The 15,826-nt window shown below is 44.7% G+C and overlaps 1 protein-coding gene across 4 annotated transcripts in view; it reads left to right on the forward strand.

Annotated features, from left to right (window-relative positions):
- Nucleotides 1–15,826, forward strand: part of RGS3 (regulator of G protein signaling 3) — an 834,919-nt gene that overhangs the window by 524,581 nt on the left and 294,512 nt on the right. For all 4 annotated transcript variants that reach the window (XM_085609985.1, XM_085609988.1, XM_085609990.1 and 1 more), the window contains one exon: nt 2,940–3,023. In XM_085609985.1, coding sequence (XP_085466111.1) covers nt 2,940–3,023 — 84 coding nt within the window. The remainder of the gene's footprint in view (nt 1–2,939; nt 3,024–15,826) is intronic.

Raw genomic sequence — 15,826 nt, forward strand, 5'->3', positions numbered from 1 at the left:
TTTGAGAAACTCCGCTTATATCAGTTTTCATCCATCCAAGTGCCTACTTCCCTCATGCGGTTGCGAGACAGTTTCCTTGGGTCTGGACTTTTCCTCGAGGGGGAGACAACAATTTGAGTGTCGTCAGCGTACGACACAAGCGACAGTCCAAAGGATTTCACCAGGGCCACCAATGATGATACATAAATGTTAAAAAAGCGTTGGACTTACCAATGAGCCCTGGGGGGGCCCGCATGGTAAGATAAACGTTTTAAATGTAAATACACCCATGCAAACCGTCTGAACTCTCTCACAGAAAGTATCTGAAAAGTGCCAAAGCCACACCAATAATATCCAGGCCTACAAGCCGGTCAATCAAAAAGCTCATGATTGACTGTATCGAAGGCTGCAGACAGATCAAGTCGAACGAGGACAGCATTTCCACCTCTGTCAACTGTGGCCCTAATCATCTCCGTGACTGACCCTTTTTCCTTTGGATATCACTTCTTCCGCCTTCCTGGGTGGAGGTTTCCTGTATGCGGTGCAAGTTCCCACGCTATGGTCAGCTCTAGGAGTTCATTCCGATTTTCCTTGGCTTGTCTCTCCTGTGGGTAACTTGGTGTTCCCAACTGACTCCTTATTTTTAAAATCTCAAGATCTCGGATCTTGTTTGATGTCAGAGAGCTGGGACTTTGTGATGATGAGGTAACAGAGCTAGGCAATGTGAAACTGGATCTTTTATTTTTTTTTTAAACCAAAAAAAACTGTTTGTCCCTGAAGCATTAACATAGTTCCACAATAGTCCATCCCTTCTTTTCATTCCTTATTTGACATTCGGTTTTCACTACACTGTAAAGTCCTTTATCTGATAGAGACTGTTAGTTGTAGATTCCTTATCTTAGAATTTCCCCCAGGCTTCAGTCTGGATCCAGAGATTTTTTTGTCAGCAGTTCCCCTGTGTGTCTGTAGGTGGCGTTGGTCGGCTCCGTGTCCGTTTCCGGTGCCTGGATGGCGTCGCTGGACCTATATAGACGCCGCCTATGCGCCCTAACATCAGTTCTTTCTTTTACCTCGCCAGCCTAAGTGCAGATCTTTCATTGATAAGAAGGGTTAATCTGTATTTTGTTGACTGCTGCACTGGAACTCTTAAGGGCTGCTCCTCCTTCCAAGGGGCAAGTCTGTCTTTTTCTCCATCCCTTGCATTTGTAGCACTAATCTTCAGATCTTTTTTGTATAATTTGAGTAATTGCCTAGGTTTTTGCATCCGTATGTCAGAGTAACTGCCTGAGCGGCGGTCATCAAGCACATCTGCAAGTCTTTCTTTCTTAAATATGCCAAGTCTGTGGACCGCTACTGTTTCTGTATGGCAGTCGTGCGAGCCTCTGTAGAGTTTACACGGCAGCGGGGTCAAACTCTGCTGTCTATATGGCCATTCTGGCCATGTCCAACCTCTTGGCATTCCATATTGCCAGTCCGCAGGCCCCTGGTCAGCCCACGGCTTCCATACCTCTATCCCCACTTTATGTTAATGGGATTTATAGAGGGCAGGACAAAGCACCCCCAGATGGGTCTCTTGGTGCTGTGGCATATAAAAAGGGAGATGGAGTTGGAGAAAGAGCCAGGTTTTGAGCAGGTTTTGAAAGCCTACAAAATCAGGGCAGGACTTAATGTATAAAGGCAATCTGTTCCAGTGGTGGGGAGCGAGATGGGAGAAAGATCTCCCACCATATCTGACCGTATGTATGCAGTGAGATGTAACAGAAATTGCCCTCTGGACCTGGGGTTTCTATCGGGTGGGCACGTAGAGCTGCAGTTTATTTTGTAAACTTACCGTTTTTAGGTGATCTTGTCTCTGCAGGGACAGCCAGCTTGGCTCGCAGGTGGGCGGGTTGCAGGGGGATCGCACTGGTGTGTCGCGGCAGAATTGCACGGGGGGGGGGGTCGCGCATGGATAATTTTTTGTTTTAAATCCATAAATAAATGTACCTTGCCGCCGGCCGGGTCCACCAGCGCAGCTCATGCTCTCCTGGCGCACATCGAGGAACAGGAAGTAGGCCCCACTAACCAATCACAATGCTGCAGTTTGTGATGGGTTTTGAGCGTCTTGGTTAGACACTCAACCAGGAAATGGGGGCCTGGGATTGTCCTCCATGCATACTGCAGTGCAGCCTGCATGGCGAAGGGGACAAGTGCGCATGACTGGTTTGGGTGGCCCGAGAGGGCCGACCAAACAATCATTGCACACTTGAGTGAGCAAACCACTCCGCCCCTGCCCTGCTCAAAGAGCATAGCAGCCCCGCCCACTCACCCGCCTGCAAAGCAGCAGGAAGCAGCCTAAAATGGTAACACAAAAGTTTCATTTTAGGTTTCTGCTTCCCACTGCTTAAAAGCCGCCCCTGTGTCTGTCTTCGCTGCCACACACATGCTTTTTGTGCCTTTTTCTCAGTAACCTTTGTAGATTAAACAATTAAAGACTTTCTAAATAGATTGTTGGTTGCTTGTCTGTTTTGTTTTGGATAGCATAACCCAGGATATATTCAAAAACTAGTTTTTTTTACCTCACTCCTTTTAAAAAGTGAACTATTTGTTCACATTGTAAAACACTTGCAATAAGAGGTCGCCGATTATGTAAAGCTGAGTGGGAGCTGGAGCTGTGGTCAAGCATCCTGTTTGCATAGCTGTCAAAACGGAACTCACGTTTTCAACGCGATTTCGCCGTTTACTCAGAAGCATGGCTGTTTGCGCACCATAGATATTCTTTTTATAGCTGGGGCCGTTGACGTAGGTGTTAAGCTTGTAGTTTTTCTTCTTTAATACTTTTTTTTCACTTAACTCTGTGGCAGAACTTTGCCTTTGCTGTAGTGTTCAATTAGCAGTCCTTGTGCTTGTTGGTTGTAAGCTGTGTCCATTACTTTTTAAATTAATTACACATTTACTACCACAATGTTTGTGTTTTGCAGCCTCTGGACCTCTGTAACCCTGCTCGGAGCCTGATTTTGTCCGAGGAATTGATTCTTCACGAGGGCAGACATAAAACTAACAAGGTAAGTTTTTAAATTGTTGCCCTTCTGCAGCACAGAAAGGTCATGCAGTGTTGTGAGGGGTCAAAAATAAAAAAAGATCGATTTTATTTATTGTTCCATTAGCGGTTATAAAATTCACAACCTCTACCTCATTGTCAACTTAAACACGGCCATGAGTTTGAAGGTAAACGAAACCTACAATAAATGCGCACACAGGTGCAAACATTGCACGGTATATGTATGTGTGTATTTTATAGAATCGGCGATAGCAAGTCTGTAGTTATAATGGTGAACCTTACTTCCGTAGAAGAATCATTTCCCGATTCCAAATAACATAGTCCCCGTTGAACAAACCAGAGCAAGATTTGGGATGCAGCCCACTCACCTCTAATTCTTAATTTTAGAGTTTCTGCAGATTAGTGAAAAGAGGCAACAGGTGACGCATATGTTTCCAGTAGTGCAAACCTTGGCATCCCCATTCGAACATTCATAGGAATGTTTGTTTCCGCAAAACGTCAAACTTCTGGGCAGATTTATAGCAGACGTGACATGAGCGAGAGCTTGAATCTGAGTATGTTTCGATGTATATTTGTGTACTAGTTAAAAAAAAAACACACAATGGAAGAAATGACGTTATCTTGGCAGCCCAACTTGAGAAAGATCAAATGAAGTCCCAAATACGGGCCTCACGATAAGATTGCCGTGGAAACAGGTGTCCTATTAATTAATGCTTTCGAAACGATACCCGTGTGTGTGCAGTCCTGTGCCTCCGGTAATCTCCGCGGGTGCTGGTCACGTCTTCGCCTGCATGTCCGACATAATGGTGCTTAAGTGAGGAGCAAGCGATTGGATGATTGAATGATGCGGAAGCAAGCATCAGGTATGGGATTTTTTTTTTTTAACAGAATGAGTCTGAACATTTCTCACATATGTGATATGATATTGTATTCGTGTTGTGAACTATTTACATATTTTTTGCAAGAAATATCATGTTTACTTGAATTTTCAAAGTAATGTATGAATATATTGATGAGGATAAATATATAAGTAAGAAAGCATATTCGACTATGGGTCACGGATTGCTTTCTGGGTCGCACACGAGCCTCTACAAGGGATTGTTGAGTTGTTGAATAGATAGGTTGCACCGGAATGTTTTCTAATTATAGTCATTGCCCTGCTCCAGGAACCATTACCCCCTTTTTTTACCGCAGTTTTATATATCGCGAATTTGACCTGAAGGGTCAAGAGCGCTTTACATTGACACATTCATTTTGCTAGGCATGGGGAAATCAAGTGATTGATTTGCCCAGAATCACAGGATGTTGGGCGTCCCTGCCGAGACTTGAACCCGGTACACCAGCTTCGAGGTCGACCGCTCTAGCCCTAAGGCCACAGCCTCTCCCCCAAGTGTGTGTGCACTTGTGCACAGTGCATGGTACTGCAGCCTTTTATTTCTATTGTGTTTGTAAAACATCTGCGTTGGACTGCAGTGTTTTACCTTTGTGTAATGTCTCTGGTGATGACATTATTGGTCACAATAAATGCCCTCATTAGTGTCATTTTTGATGGCCGTTGTAGTGTCCAGGGATAGGGTTAAAGTTGTATATGAACCTCATCGTAATTTACTTTTACTGGGTTTCAGATCGTTACCATAACTTTAACAGGCATTTTTTTAAAGGAATAGATCTTATATGGGCAATAGTTTATTTATGACCATTGGTAAGTGCGGACGTGGGATGACTCGCAAAAGGCGAAGCCTCGAGTGGGGAGTGGGTCACGAGGACCCCATCATGCCTCAGTAATGGTGATAAAAAGCCTTTTATTCTCGGCGTTTTATGCCCAGCACAGTCCATAGAGTAAGTTAAATCTCTTAAAATATGCATTGACAGTATAGGACCTGTTACTGTTCTCTGCAAAGTGGTTGTAGCTTCAATACGGAAATAAAATAATAAATATGCAAATAACGTGGAATCTGACAGATACTTTTAGGTCTACAAGGTACTTTAATGTCAGTAAAGTATAGGGTCCATAAATATGGAGTCATTTATTATTAAATCACTCCTGCAAAGATATGAAAATGGAATCAGACTAAACTTTCGATGTGCCCCGAATGCACTCAACAGGCTGCATAAAGTGTGCATGCACTCTTGTCAGCTACTGAAGGAGTACTGTATGAATATTTTCAAGGCTTAGAAGAATGCTAGATAAAGAACGGACTCTAGACCCCACATACCGTTTGGTTTGGGAACCAGTATGAAAAACATTTTCTATAAATAATGGTATTGGTTAGAATTATAATTGGGGATGTGCAGAACTTGCGGGATTTTACTCCACAGAGTTTCATAAATAGTCCGCGAGATTCCACGGAGTTCCACCAGCAGTGGAATTTCGGCACTTCGCACTAGTCACCTTAATTTTTAGCGCTTGAAGCTTGTTCCGCGTGTAAAATTAGTGCAGACGGCACAAGTGGGTGCTGCTTCTTTATGCCGCTTGAGTAGATTTTCTACTCAAGCGGCAGCTTTCTCATTGTGAACGGTAGCTACTTGCCGTCTTGCACTCGCCAATTTAACCTTGGTGAGCCGTGTGTTAGAAAAACTCCGTCATGCTGCGGTTCTTAGAGTTTTTCTAGAACTCTACGCTCCAGGCAGAGTGGGCAAAATTCTGCAAACTCAGTCGTCGGAGCGGAGTTTACCACCCACTCCTAATTATAATGACCAGAAATTGGAAACATGGAATCCATCTTCTTGCGAAGACTGGTGGAACAAAATAATAGCGACTCATTTCGTAGAGTTACAAACTGCATGGGCTGGACAAGAGCAGAAAAGGGTCTACAGTTGGGAGGTCAGGTTACCGAAAACTTGAGTTGAGCACCAAATTATATTGGCTGCTGTGTGTTTTTTTGCAGTGAGGCTGCATCACATCTAATTTTTATATTTCTTTACCTATGCTTTTTGTATTTTCATTTTTAATTCTGTATCTGTGGATAATATGGAAACAATTATGCTTTTTTTAAAAACTTCTATATAAAAAATTTGGAATCTGTAAAGCGGTAAACAGTTTTCTCACATTAGTTGAGCGGCACCACAGTAATAGCCTGGGCTTTACAATTTAGTTATGTATAAATGAATGCAGGTTTATTGTAATGTATTCAGCAATTTTTGTGTCGCAGAGCAAAGTTTCCTATGGGAATAACTATGGAAAATCCCAAATTGGGACCTCCTTTCTCTTCTTGGTCCCCACTTGATGGATTGTTATGAAACATTCCATGCAGAGGCTGTGGTGGACAAACTTTAGTTTTGGGGGATTTTGTGTAAATTTGTCTAAAAGCAACAATAGTGATTAGCAAAACAAAAAACACTCTTTCTATGGAAATTCTGATATAATTATGACTGTCCTGCTGCAGTTGCCAAGCCCTGCAGCCATCCCTTGCTGTGGGGCAGTTGTCTGAATATGATTAAAAAAGAACCCAGATATTCAATGATAAAAAAACAAAGGTTAAAGTCACGTATGCTAATAAGGTCTTCAACAATATAGTTGCTCTGCCAGAACATAGCCTATAACACGATGAACGATGATTAAACGTTAATCAAGTACATTTACATGGCCTATAATCCAAGATGGGTTTTAGAAGTCAAGCTGTTTCAACCACTTGGGTTGTTTTGATACTGTTTCTTTGTGATTTGTGTTTGGCTCTTTGATGGATGTATAAAATATGAATCTGTATTTTCTGTTTTAATTCACAGTAATGTAAATCATGTCGACTGAATCCCCCAGATGAAGGACCCACAGGTCCAAAATGCCCTAGGGCTATTTTGAATTGTGTTGAAATTATAATCATGATGTACAACAATTATATGCAACCTTTTGTTAAGAAATCAAACTGTTATAATACAACCAAAAGGAAGACCATGAATGGCTTTCATGGTGGAAATAGTTACCACAAATAAAGAATTTGAAAAAGGGTTTAAATGATTGTCGATCAATTTCAGCATTAATAGCTACTGGCGATGCTGCACCAAGTGACTACTCCCATTATTGGGTTTAGCACAATATGTGTAATTTCTGAAATTATGCTTTAACACACAATCGTGCACTACACCCCCATCCACCCCGCTCCAATCTGCACCATTCCACCCACCTCATCCCACACCAATCCTCCCCACTCAATCCAATCCACTCCCGACCAATCCAGTTACCCCACTCCAGTCCAAACCACTCACCCCAATCCAGTCCACTTCGATCCACCACACTCCAATCTGCCCCCCTCCAGTTCGTCCCATTCCAATCCAAAATAATCTTCCCCACTCCAATCTAAAACAATCTTCCCCACTCCAATTCAAAACAGTCTGCATCAATTCAATGTGCCCCACTCCAATCCAAAACAATCGGTCCTACTCAAATCTGCCCCAATCCAAAACAATCTCCCACACTCAATCCGGAACAATCTGTCCCACTGCAACACAAAATAATCTGCTCCACTCTAATACACTACTCCAGAACAATATGCCCTCTCCAATTTGCCCCACTCCAATCCAAAACAATCTGCCCTCTCCAAACCGCCCCATTCCAATCCAAACCAATCTGCCCTACTTCAATCCAAAACTACCTGCCCCACTCCAATGTGCCCCACTCCAATCCAAAACTACCTGCCCCACTCGAATGTGCTCCCCTCCAATCCAAAACCATCTGCCCTTCTCCAATCTGTTCCATCCAGTCTAAACCATCTGCCCCACTCCAGTCTGCCCCATTTCAATCCACCTCACCCCAATCAAATCCACCTCACTTCAGTCCTGTCACCCCACTCCTATCCACCACACCCCAATCCAGTTCAACCCACCTCCATCCAGTCCACCTCAATTTAATCCAAGCCACCCCACTCAATTATTCTACCCCGCTCCACTCCACCACACTCCACCCCACTCCACCTCACCTCATTACAATCTACCCCACGCCAATCCAGCCCATCCAGTCCACCCACTCCAGTCCACCCACTACAATCAATCCAACCCACTCTACCCCAATTCCACCTTACTCAATCCAATCCACCCCACCTCACTCCATTCCACATCACCCAACTCCACCCCAATCCAATCCACCCCACCGTAGGCTAGTCCACCCCATTTCAATGCACCCCATTCCAATCCAATCCACCCCACTCTACTCCAATCCACCCCACTCTACTCCAAGCCACACCACCCTACTGCAATCCACCCCATCCCGTCCACCCCACTCAATCCATCCAGCCCACCAAACTCCAATTCACCCCACTCCAATCAAGTCCACCCCACTCCAGTCCAATCCACCCTGCTCCAATCCTCCATCCCATCCCGTCCACACCACTCAATCCAATCCATCCAGTCCACCACACTCCATTTAACCCCACTCCAATCGAATCCACCCTACTCTAATCCACCCCTCCAGTCCAATCCACCCCACCCCTCCACTTCACTCTAGTTCACCCTACTTCAAACCATCCTAGTCTAATTCAATCCACCCCAAACCAATCTAATCCACCCCACTCTAATCCACCCCAATACAATCCACCGCACCCCATTTCAGTCCACCCCTACTCCAATCTAATCCACCCCATCCAGTCCACCCACTCCTGTATACGCCACTTCACTCAATACATCCCACTCTAACCCTGTCACTCTCGTGCCAATCTTACTTGAGCAGGCCCAATGTTGCCAACATCCACAGGAGCGATGAACAGGATCTCTGATCTCCCCTAGAGTATAAACATCCACAGGAAGTCTAACTGCTAGTAGATGAATAGTACTCCAAGGAAGAGTCGGGACCAGGAAAAAGGGCGTCAGGGAAACCCACTAGGGTAGAGGAACTCGCTCACAGCGAAGATGCAGAAAGGAAAAGGCAGTGCTGCAGGAGATAAAAACAATAAACGGGAAGAGAAAACAGAAGACACAGTTACACCCAGTGAATTATACTATACAGAATGGACACTGATGCTGAGCCTATTAAGAGCGTGTCTAAGAAGAGTGTACCTTCCCAACCTTCTCTAGAGTAGAACAGGATGATGCCTACGAGATATCTCTTGACAGCGGTGGAACGTAATCTCCCACTTTTTCTGTAGGCAATGATCAATAAAGTTCGAAGATTCAATTTGGCAAATCAAAATAAGGCATGTGTAGCTTTAAGGAAGGCAAAAAGCACGAAAGAGTCCTCCAATACTTCTTGAACGTTGTGTGGAAAATAAAGGGCACACTCTGTACTGTAAATTACCCAGTCATAGGAGTTACGCCTCGTTCGTAGAAGTCTCAGTGAGATTAATGTTCGCTGTGAGCTGGGAGGCGAAATACTAGGTAGCAACAGGTCCCGAAATAAAGTTCATGAAGAAAAAAAAAGGAACACGCTATCAGCGCGTGTGACGTACCCGTGGCCACGGTTGTTGAAGACTTCGTGCTTCCAAGGACTCTCCGCTCTGAAGAAACCTGACGAAGAAGGAGAACCAGGTACGGGAGAGGGTATTGAGCGGTAGGCGGAAAGTCAGCAGCAGGAGCGCTTCGCCGGCGCTCTCGCGAGGGGAGGGGCTCCAGTCCCGCTCGGTGCTTGATGAATTAGGCGTCCTTAGTCGGCGTGCGGTAACAAAACAGGAACGTCCTCCGTGAATCCCGTTAAGGAATACCCCAGCCTTCCAGGGAGACAGGGTCACGAAGTAGAAAATAGGCAAGGTCCAAGGCAACAAAGTATCAAGGCAATATCCAGGCGATATCCGAGGAAACAGGAATCCAGCGAGGGTTACTAACACGAAAGCTTCGTAAGCCAAGCGCTGATAGCAAGGCGGGGCTTCTATTTAAACAAACTCTCATCCCATGTGATCTTAGTGACCAATGATATCTCTTGGAGAAGTACTGGGGTGGTACACCAGGCTAGCTACCTTAATGATGCATTCTGGGAATGGTAGTGTGTGAGGAGGGCTTTAGAATAGTACAGGTAGAGGAGCGTGTAACAGTTCTCCCCCCTAAAGGCCTACTCACAGGTTGAGGCTTGTCTGGGTGTAAGGCATGAAACCTCCGTACTAGACTGGGTGCATGTACTTGATCTGCTGGTTCCCAAGACCTATCCTCAGGACTGTATCCCACCCAATCAATAAGATATTGCAGCTTACCCCGATGTCTCCGGGAATCTACTATTCTTTTGACTTCGTATTCTAGTTGTGCTTCTACAGTGATCGGAGGAGGAGGAATTTCAGGACGAGTGGGGGGTATATATATCTTGAGTAAAGAAACATGAAAGACAGGGTGGATCTGATACTCGGGAGGCAACTCAAGTTTAAGGGCTACTGGATTGATAATGCGTGAGACAGGAAAAGGCCCGATGTATCTAGGTTGGAGTTTTCGAGGCCCGGCTACTCTAAGATTGGTTGTAGCTAACCACACTTTCTCACCCACTACATAATTAGGTGCAGGACGTCTATGTTTATCTGCTTGTGCTTTCATGTGGGTCTTGGCTTCTTGTAGTTTTTGTTTAGCCAACTCCCATATAGCAGAGAGGCGTGCATGGTGTTCCGTTACCTTAGGTATGTTGGTGAGCGTGTGAGGGAGGCGTACCGGTAGGCACAAGGGATGGTACCCATATAAGAAGTAAAACGGGGATGTCTGGGTAGCTGAATGACAGGAGTTGTTGTAGGCAAACTCAGCTAAAGGGAGGGCTTGCACCCAATCGCTCGTGACAGTCCCTAATAAACACCTTAAATATTGTTCTAAGGTTTGATTTGTTCGTTCTGTCTGCCCGTCAGTTTGGGGATGATATGCTGACGACAGACGGTGGTCAATGTGGAGGACAGTGCACAATCCTTGCCAGAATTTCGATATAAACTGGGTGCCTCTATCGGACACTATAGTAGAGGGTAATCCATGTAATCGAACAATCTGTTGGATAAATACGTCTATCAGCTCTTTAGACGTAGGTAACTTTGACAGAGGTATGAAATGAGCCATTTTAGACAATAAGTCCACTACTACTAGGATGGAGCGATACCCTCTGGTGACAGGCAAGTCCGTGATAAAATCCATACTAATGGATGACCAAGGAGTATGGGGGATAGGCATCGGTTGTAGTAGTCCTGCTGGAGCACAATGTAACGCCTTTTGTCTGGCACACGTGGGACAAGCCTTAACATATTCTGAAATATCCTGAGTCATCCCTTTCCACCAAAACCATCTTTGGCAATTATGCAAAGTCTTGTCTGTCCCAGGATGACCGGCCAAAGGGAAAGAATGACACCAATCCATGACCAGACTACGGAGCTCTGTAGAGGGGATATATAAACGACTCTGGTGATAATATAAGCCGTCACTTATCTTGTTTGTGGAATCCCGTAACCAGTCATCAGAGTTAAGAGAAGTACATTCAGTGACAAGGGATTTAAGAAAACTGTTCTCGTCATCCATGTTTGTGATGGCCGCTATCTTGTTCTCGGGAATGATAAATGGGGGTAGTTCTTCAGTGTATTTGTTTTCTTTCCCTAATCTGGACAATGCGTCAGCCTTGCCATGTTTGGAACCTGGTTGGAAGTGTATAACAAAATCATATTCACTGAAAAAGGAGACCCACCGCATTTGCCTGGGAGTAAGGGCCTTTGCAGATTTAAAAAATTGTAAATTGCGGTGATCAGAGAATATGGTTATAGTGTGAGGTGAGCCCAATAAATAATGCCTCCATTCTTGGAATGCGAGTTTGATGGCTAACAACTCTCTTTCCCCAATGGTGTAATTTTGTTCAGCAGCAGAGAGTGTTTTGGAAAAATACGCCACGGGATGCATGGTTCCCTGTATAGGATGTCTTTGTGATAGAATCCCCCCGACCGCGTATTGTGATGCGTCGGCTTTCAAATAGAAGGGTTGAGTGGTATTAGGATGACGAAGAACAGGGGCGGAGATGAATTTCCTTTTCAGTGTCTGAAAAGCCTGTTCTGCCTTGTCATCCCAGTTAAACACAACTCCCTTTTTAAGGAGTCTAGTGATGGGAGTAATGAGATCGGAAAACCGCTCGATAAATCGTCTGTAGAAATTGGCGAATCCCAGAAAGGATTGTATTTCCTTTACAGACGAGGGACTGGACCAATTGCTTATGGCAGACACTTTGGCTGAATCCATGTGTATCCCTTCAGGAGAAATAACAAACTCCAAAAAATCCATTTTAGTGGCATGAAACAGACATTTATCCAATTTGGCAAAGAGATGGTTATCTTGTAGTCTTTGCAAAACTAGTTTTACATGTTGCACATGATCTTCTTCTGTTTGTGAGAAGACTAAATGTCGTCAATATAGACGATTACAAAGATGTCTAGATACTCACGGAGGATTTCATTGATAAAAAACTGAAAGGCTGCGGGCGCATTACATAAGCCAAAAGGCATTACGCAATATTCGAATAGACCAAATTTTGTGCGAAATGCCGTCTTCCACTCATCCCCTTCTCGGACACGGATCAAATGATATGCACCCCGAAGATCTAATTTGGTGAAAATCTTAGCGTTTCTTACTTGGTCCAGAAGGGTGGAGATGAGAGGAAGAGGGTATTTGTTCTTGACCGTGACTTTATTGAGAGCTCTATAATCCAGGCAAGCTCTCAACCCTCCTTCTCGTTTGGGAATAAAAAAAAGGGGAGAAGATACTGGTGACGTTGAATGGCGAATAAAACCCTTTTGTAGCATGTCTTGTAAATAGTCAAACATATATGCGTTTTCTGGCTCTGTCAGTGCGTATATTCTGCTGACAGGCAACACTGCTCCCGGCTGTAAATCTATCCTACAATCATAGGATCTATGGGGTGGTAAAGCAATAGCTTTCACCTTGTCAAACACATCTTTATAGTCTCTATATTGCAATGGCAGATCAGGGGTACTAGCAGTTTCCATAGCACAACATAAAGACTCGTGCCAGGTGGGTGTTTCTTGGTAGCAATGTACTAAACAGTAGGGAGACCGTAGAGTAACTTTTCTGGAAACCCAATCAATCAGGGGATTATGCACCTGTAACCAGGGTACTCCCAGTATGGCTCCAAAATTGGGCGTGTCTATTAAATCAAATTGTATAGACTCAGAGTGCCCGTTTTCACACACCATGGTCAGGTGGGGAGTTTGAAAGGTGATTAAACCTGAGGACAACTCGGTGCCATCAACTGCTCTAATCTTTTCAGGGTGATTCTTGGATAGGAATTCTATACCTAATGATCGGGCTAAAGTAATATCCATAAAGTTACCGGTAGCTCCTGAATCCAAAAGTATGGGCATGGTCTTACGATATTGGGCAGACAACACCAGGACTATCATCAAGGTAAAATGCTTGGGTATCAAGGGTATCTTTTTTGATACTACGGGTGAGATCTGGTTCAAAGAAAGACTCGAAGGAGTGATCTCTTGATCCTTCAAGTCCATTAGTTTTCCGAGGCAGTAGAAGAACTGTTATGCAGGGGAGCCGACTTTACAGAGAACTTTGGTTTTACTGGACACTCTCGTGCGTAATGCCCCCCTTTGCCGCAATACAAACACAAATTGAGTTTTCGGCGTTTCTCTTTTTCCGTACTAGTCAATGAACCTCTGAGGCCCCCAATCTGCATAGGTTCCCCTAAATCTTTTGGGTCCTTTTTCTCAGTTCTACTTATCAGAAAGCGAGGATACTCGCCTTTGGTCTTGTCACCTCTTCTTTCGTTTAACCTGTGCTCTAATTTGACTACTAAATCTATGAAGGAGGCACAGTCCTCCGGAGGATCCACGATTTGTGAGAGGATATCTTTCAGGTCATCCTTCAGCCCTCTATAGAACAAAGAAGTTCTTTTTTCTTCAGGCCACTGGGTTTCCGTGACCAGGCGATTAAATGTAGTGATGTACGTTACGAGGTCTTTTGATCCCTGTTTTAGGTTCATTAATTCGTTATCACTAGCTTGCATGTAGGAATGCCGTGCAAACAGATTTCGCATTTTATCCTTAAACATCGTCAGATTATATAGGATGGGGTCGTCATTTTCCACTAGCGATACAGCCCATAATGCTGCATTACCCGTGAGGTAAGAGATGATGAAAGCCACTTTAGTGGCGTCGTCTGGAAATGAAGCGGCTCGACAAAGAAATTGAAGGTGGCACTGGTTTATAAACACCCCATATTTACTGCTGTCGCCATTAAACCTTTCTGGCACAGCCAATGGTGTGGGAGACGGGGTGACTACAGTTACATTCACTGGAGGAGCTCTACTAGTCTGGCTAACTGGCTCGGTGAGGACTGGAGTATGTGAGAGACCCTGAAAGAGGGCAGGCCGTATATAACTTTTCTTTGCTTTAACTGCTACGTCTTCTACTCTGGCGCTAACACTTTGTTGTGTCTTAATGTGGTTTAGTTCTGTGACTAATCTTTGATTCTCCGTTCTTAACTGACTAAGTTCTGCTTGTAGAGTTATTACAGCAGAAGCTAATTCGTTCATGGTTGTTTCAGGGGTAACACCGGACATTTTGGCGTCCATGTGTAACGGATCCATTTTCGCTCAGGGGATGTATGTATTCGTGGGCTTGGCTTTCTGTCACTCTCGTGCCAATCTTACTTGAGCAGGCCCAATGTTGCCAACATCCACGGGAGCGATGAACAGGATCTCTGATCTCCCCTAGAGTATAAACATCCACAGGAAGTCTAACTGCTAGTAGATGAATAGTACTCCAAGGAAGATCCGGGACCAGGAAGAAGGGCGTCAGGGAAACCCACCAGGGTAGAGGAACTCGCTCACAGCGAAGATGCAGAAAGGAAAAGGCAGTGCTGCAGGAGATAAAAACAATAAACGGGAAGAGAAAACAGAAGACACAGTTACACCCAGTGAATTATACTATACAGAATGGACACTGATGCTGAGGCTATTAAGAGCGTGTCTAAGAAGAGAGTGTACCTTCCCAACCTTCTCTAGAGTAGAACAGGATGATGCCTACGAGATATCTCTTGACAGCGGTGGAACGTAATCTCCCACTTTTTCTGTAGGCAATGATCAATAAAGTTCGAAGATTCAATTTGGCAAATCAAAATAAGGCACGTGTAGCTTTAAGGAAGGCAAAAAGCACGAAAGAGTCCTCCAATACTTCTTGAACATTGTGTGGAAAATAAAAGGCACACTCTGTACTGTAAATTACCCAGTCATAGGAGTTACGCCTCGTTCGTAGAAGTCTCAGTGAGATTAATGTTCGCTGTGAGCTGGGAGGCGAAATACTAGGTAGCAACAGGTCCCGAAATAAAGTTCATGAAGAAAAAAAAAGGAACACGCTATCAGCGCGTGTGACGTACCCGTGGCCACGGTTGTTGAAGACTTCGTGCTTCCAAGGACTCTCCGCTCTGAAGAAACCTGACGAAGAAGGAGAACCAGGTACGGGAGAGGGTATTGAGCGGTAGGCGGAAAGTCAGCAGCAGGAGCGATTCGCCGGCGCTCTCGCGAGGGGAGGGGCTCCAGTCCCACTCGGTGCTGGATGAATTAGGCGTCCTTAGTCGGCGTGCGGTAACAAAACAGGAACGTCCTCCGTGAATCCCGTTAAGGAATACCCCAGCCTTCCAGGAAGACAGGGTCACGAAGTAGAAAATAGGCAAGGTCCAAGGCAACAAAGTATCAAGGCAATATCCAGGCGATATCCGAGGAAACAGGAATCCAGCAAGGGTTACTAACACGAAAGCTTCGTAAGCCAAGCGCTGATAGCAAGGCGGGGCTTCTATTTAAACAAACTCTCATCCCATGTGATCTTAGTGACCAATGATATCTCTTAGAGAAGTACTGGGGTGGTACACCAGGCTAGCTACCTTAATGATGCATTCTGGGAATGGTAGTGTGTGAGGAGG

The sequence above is a fragment of the Triturus cristatus genome, chromosome 1_2 (assembly GCF_964204655.1).
Source record: "Triturus cristatus chromosome 1_2, aTriCri1.1, whole genome shotgun sequence".
Lineage (NCBI taxonomy): Eukaryota > Metazoa > Chordata > Amphibia > Caudata > Salamandridae > Triturus > Triturus cristatus.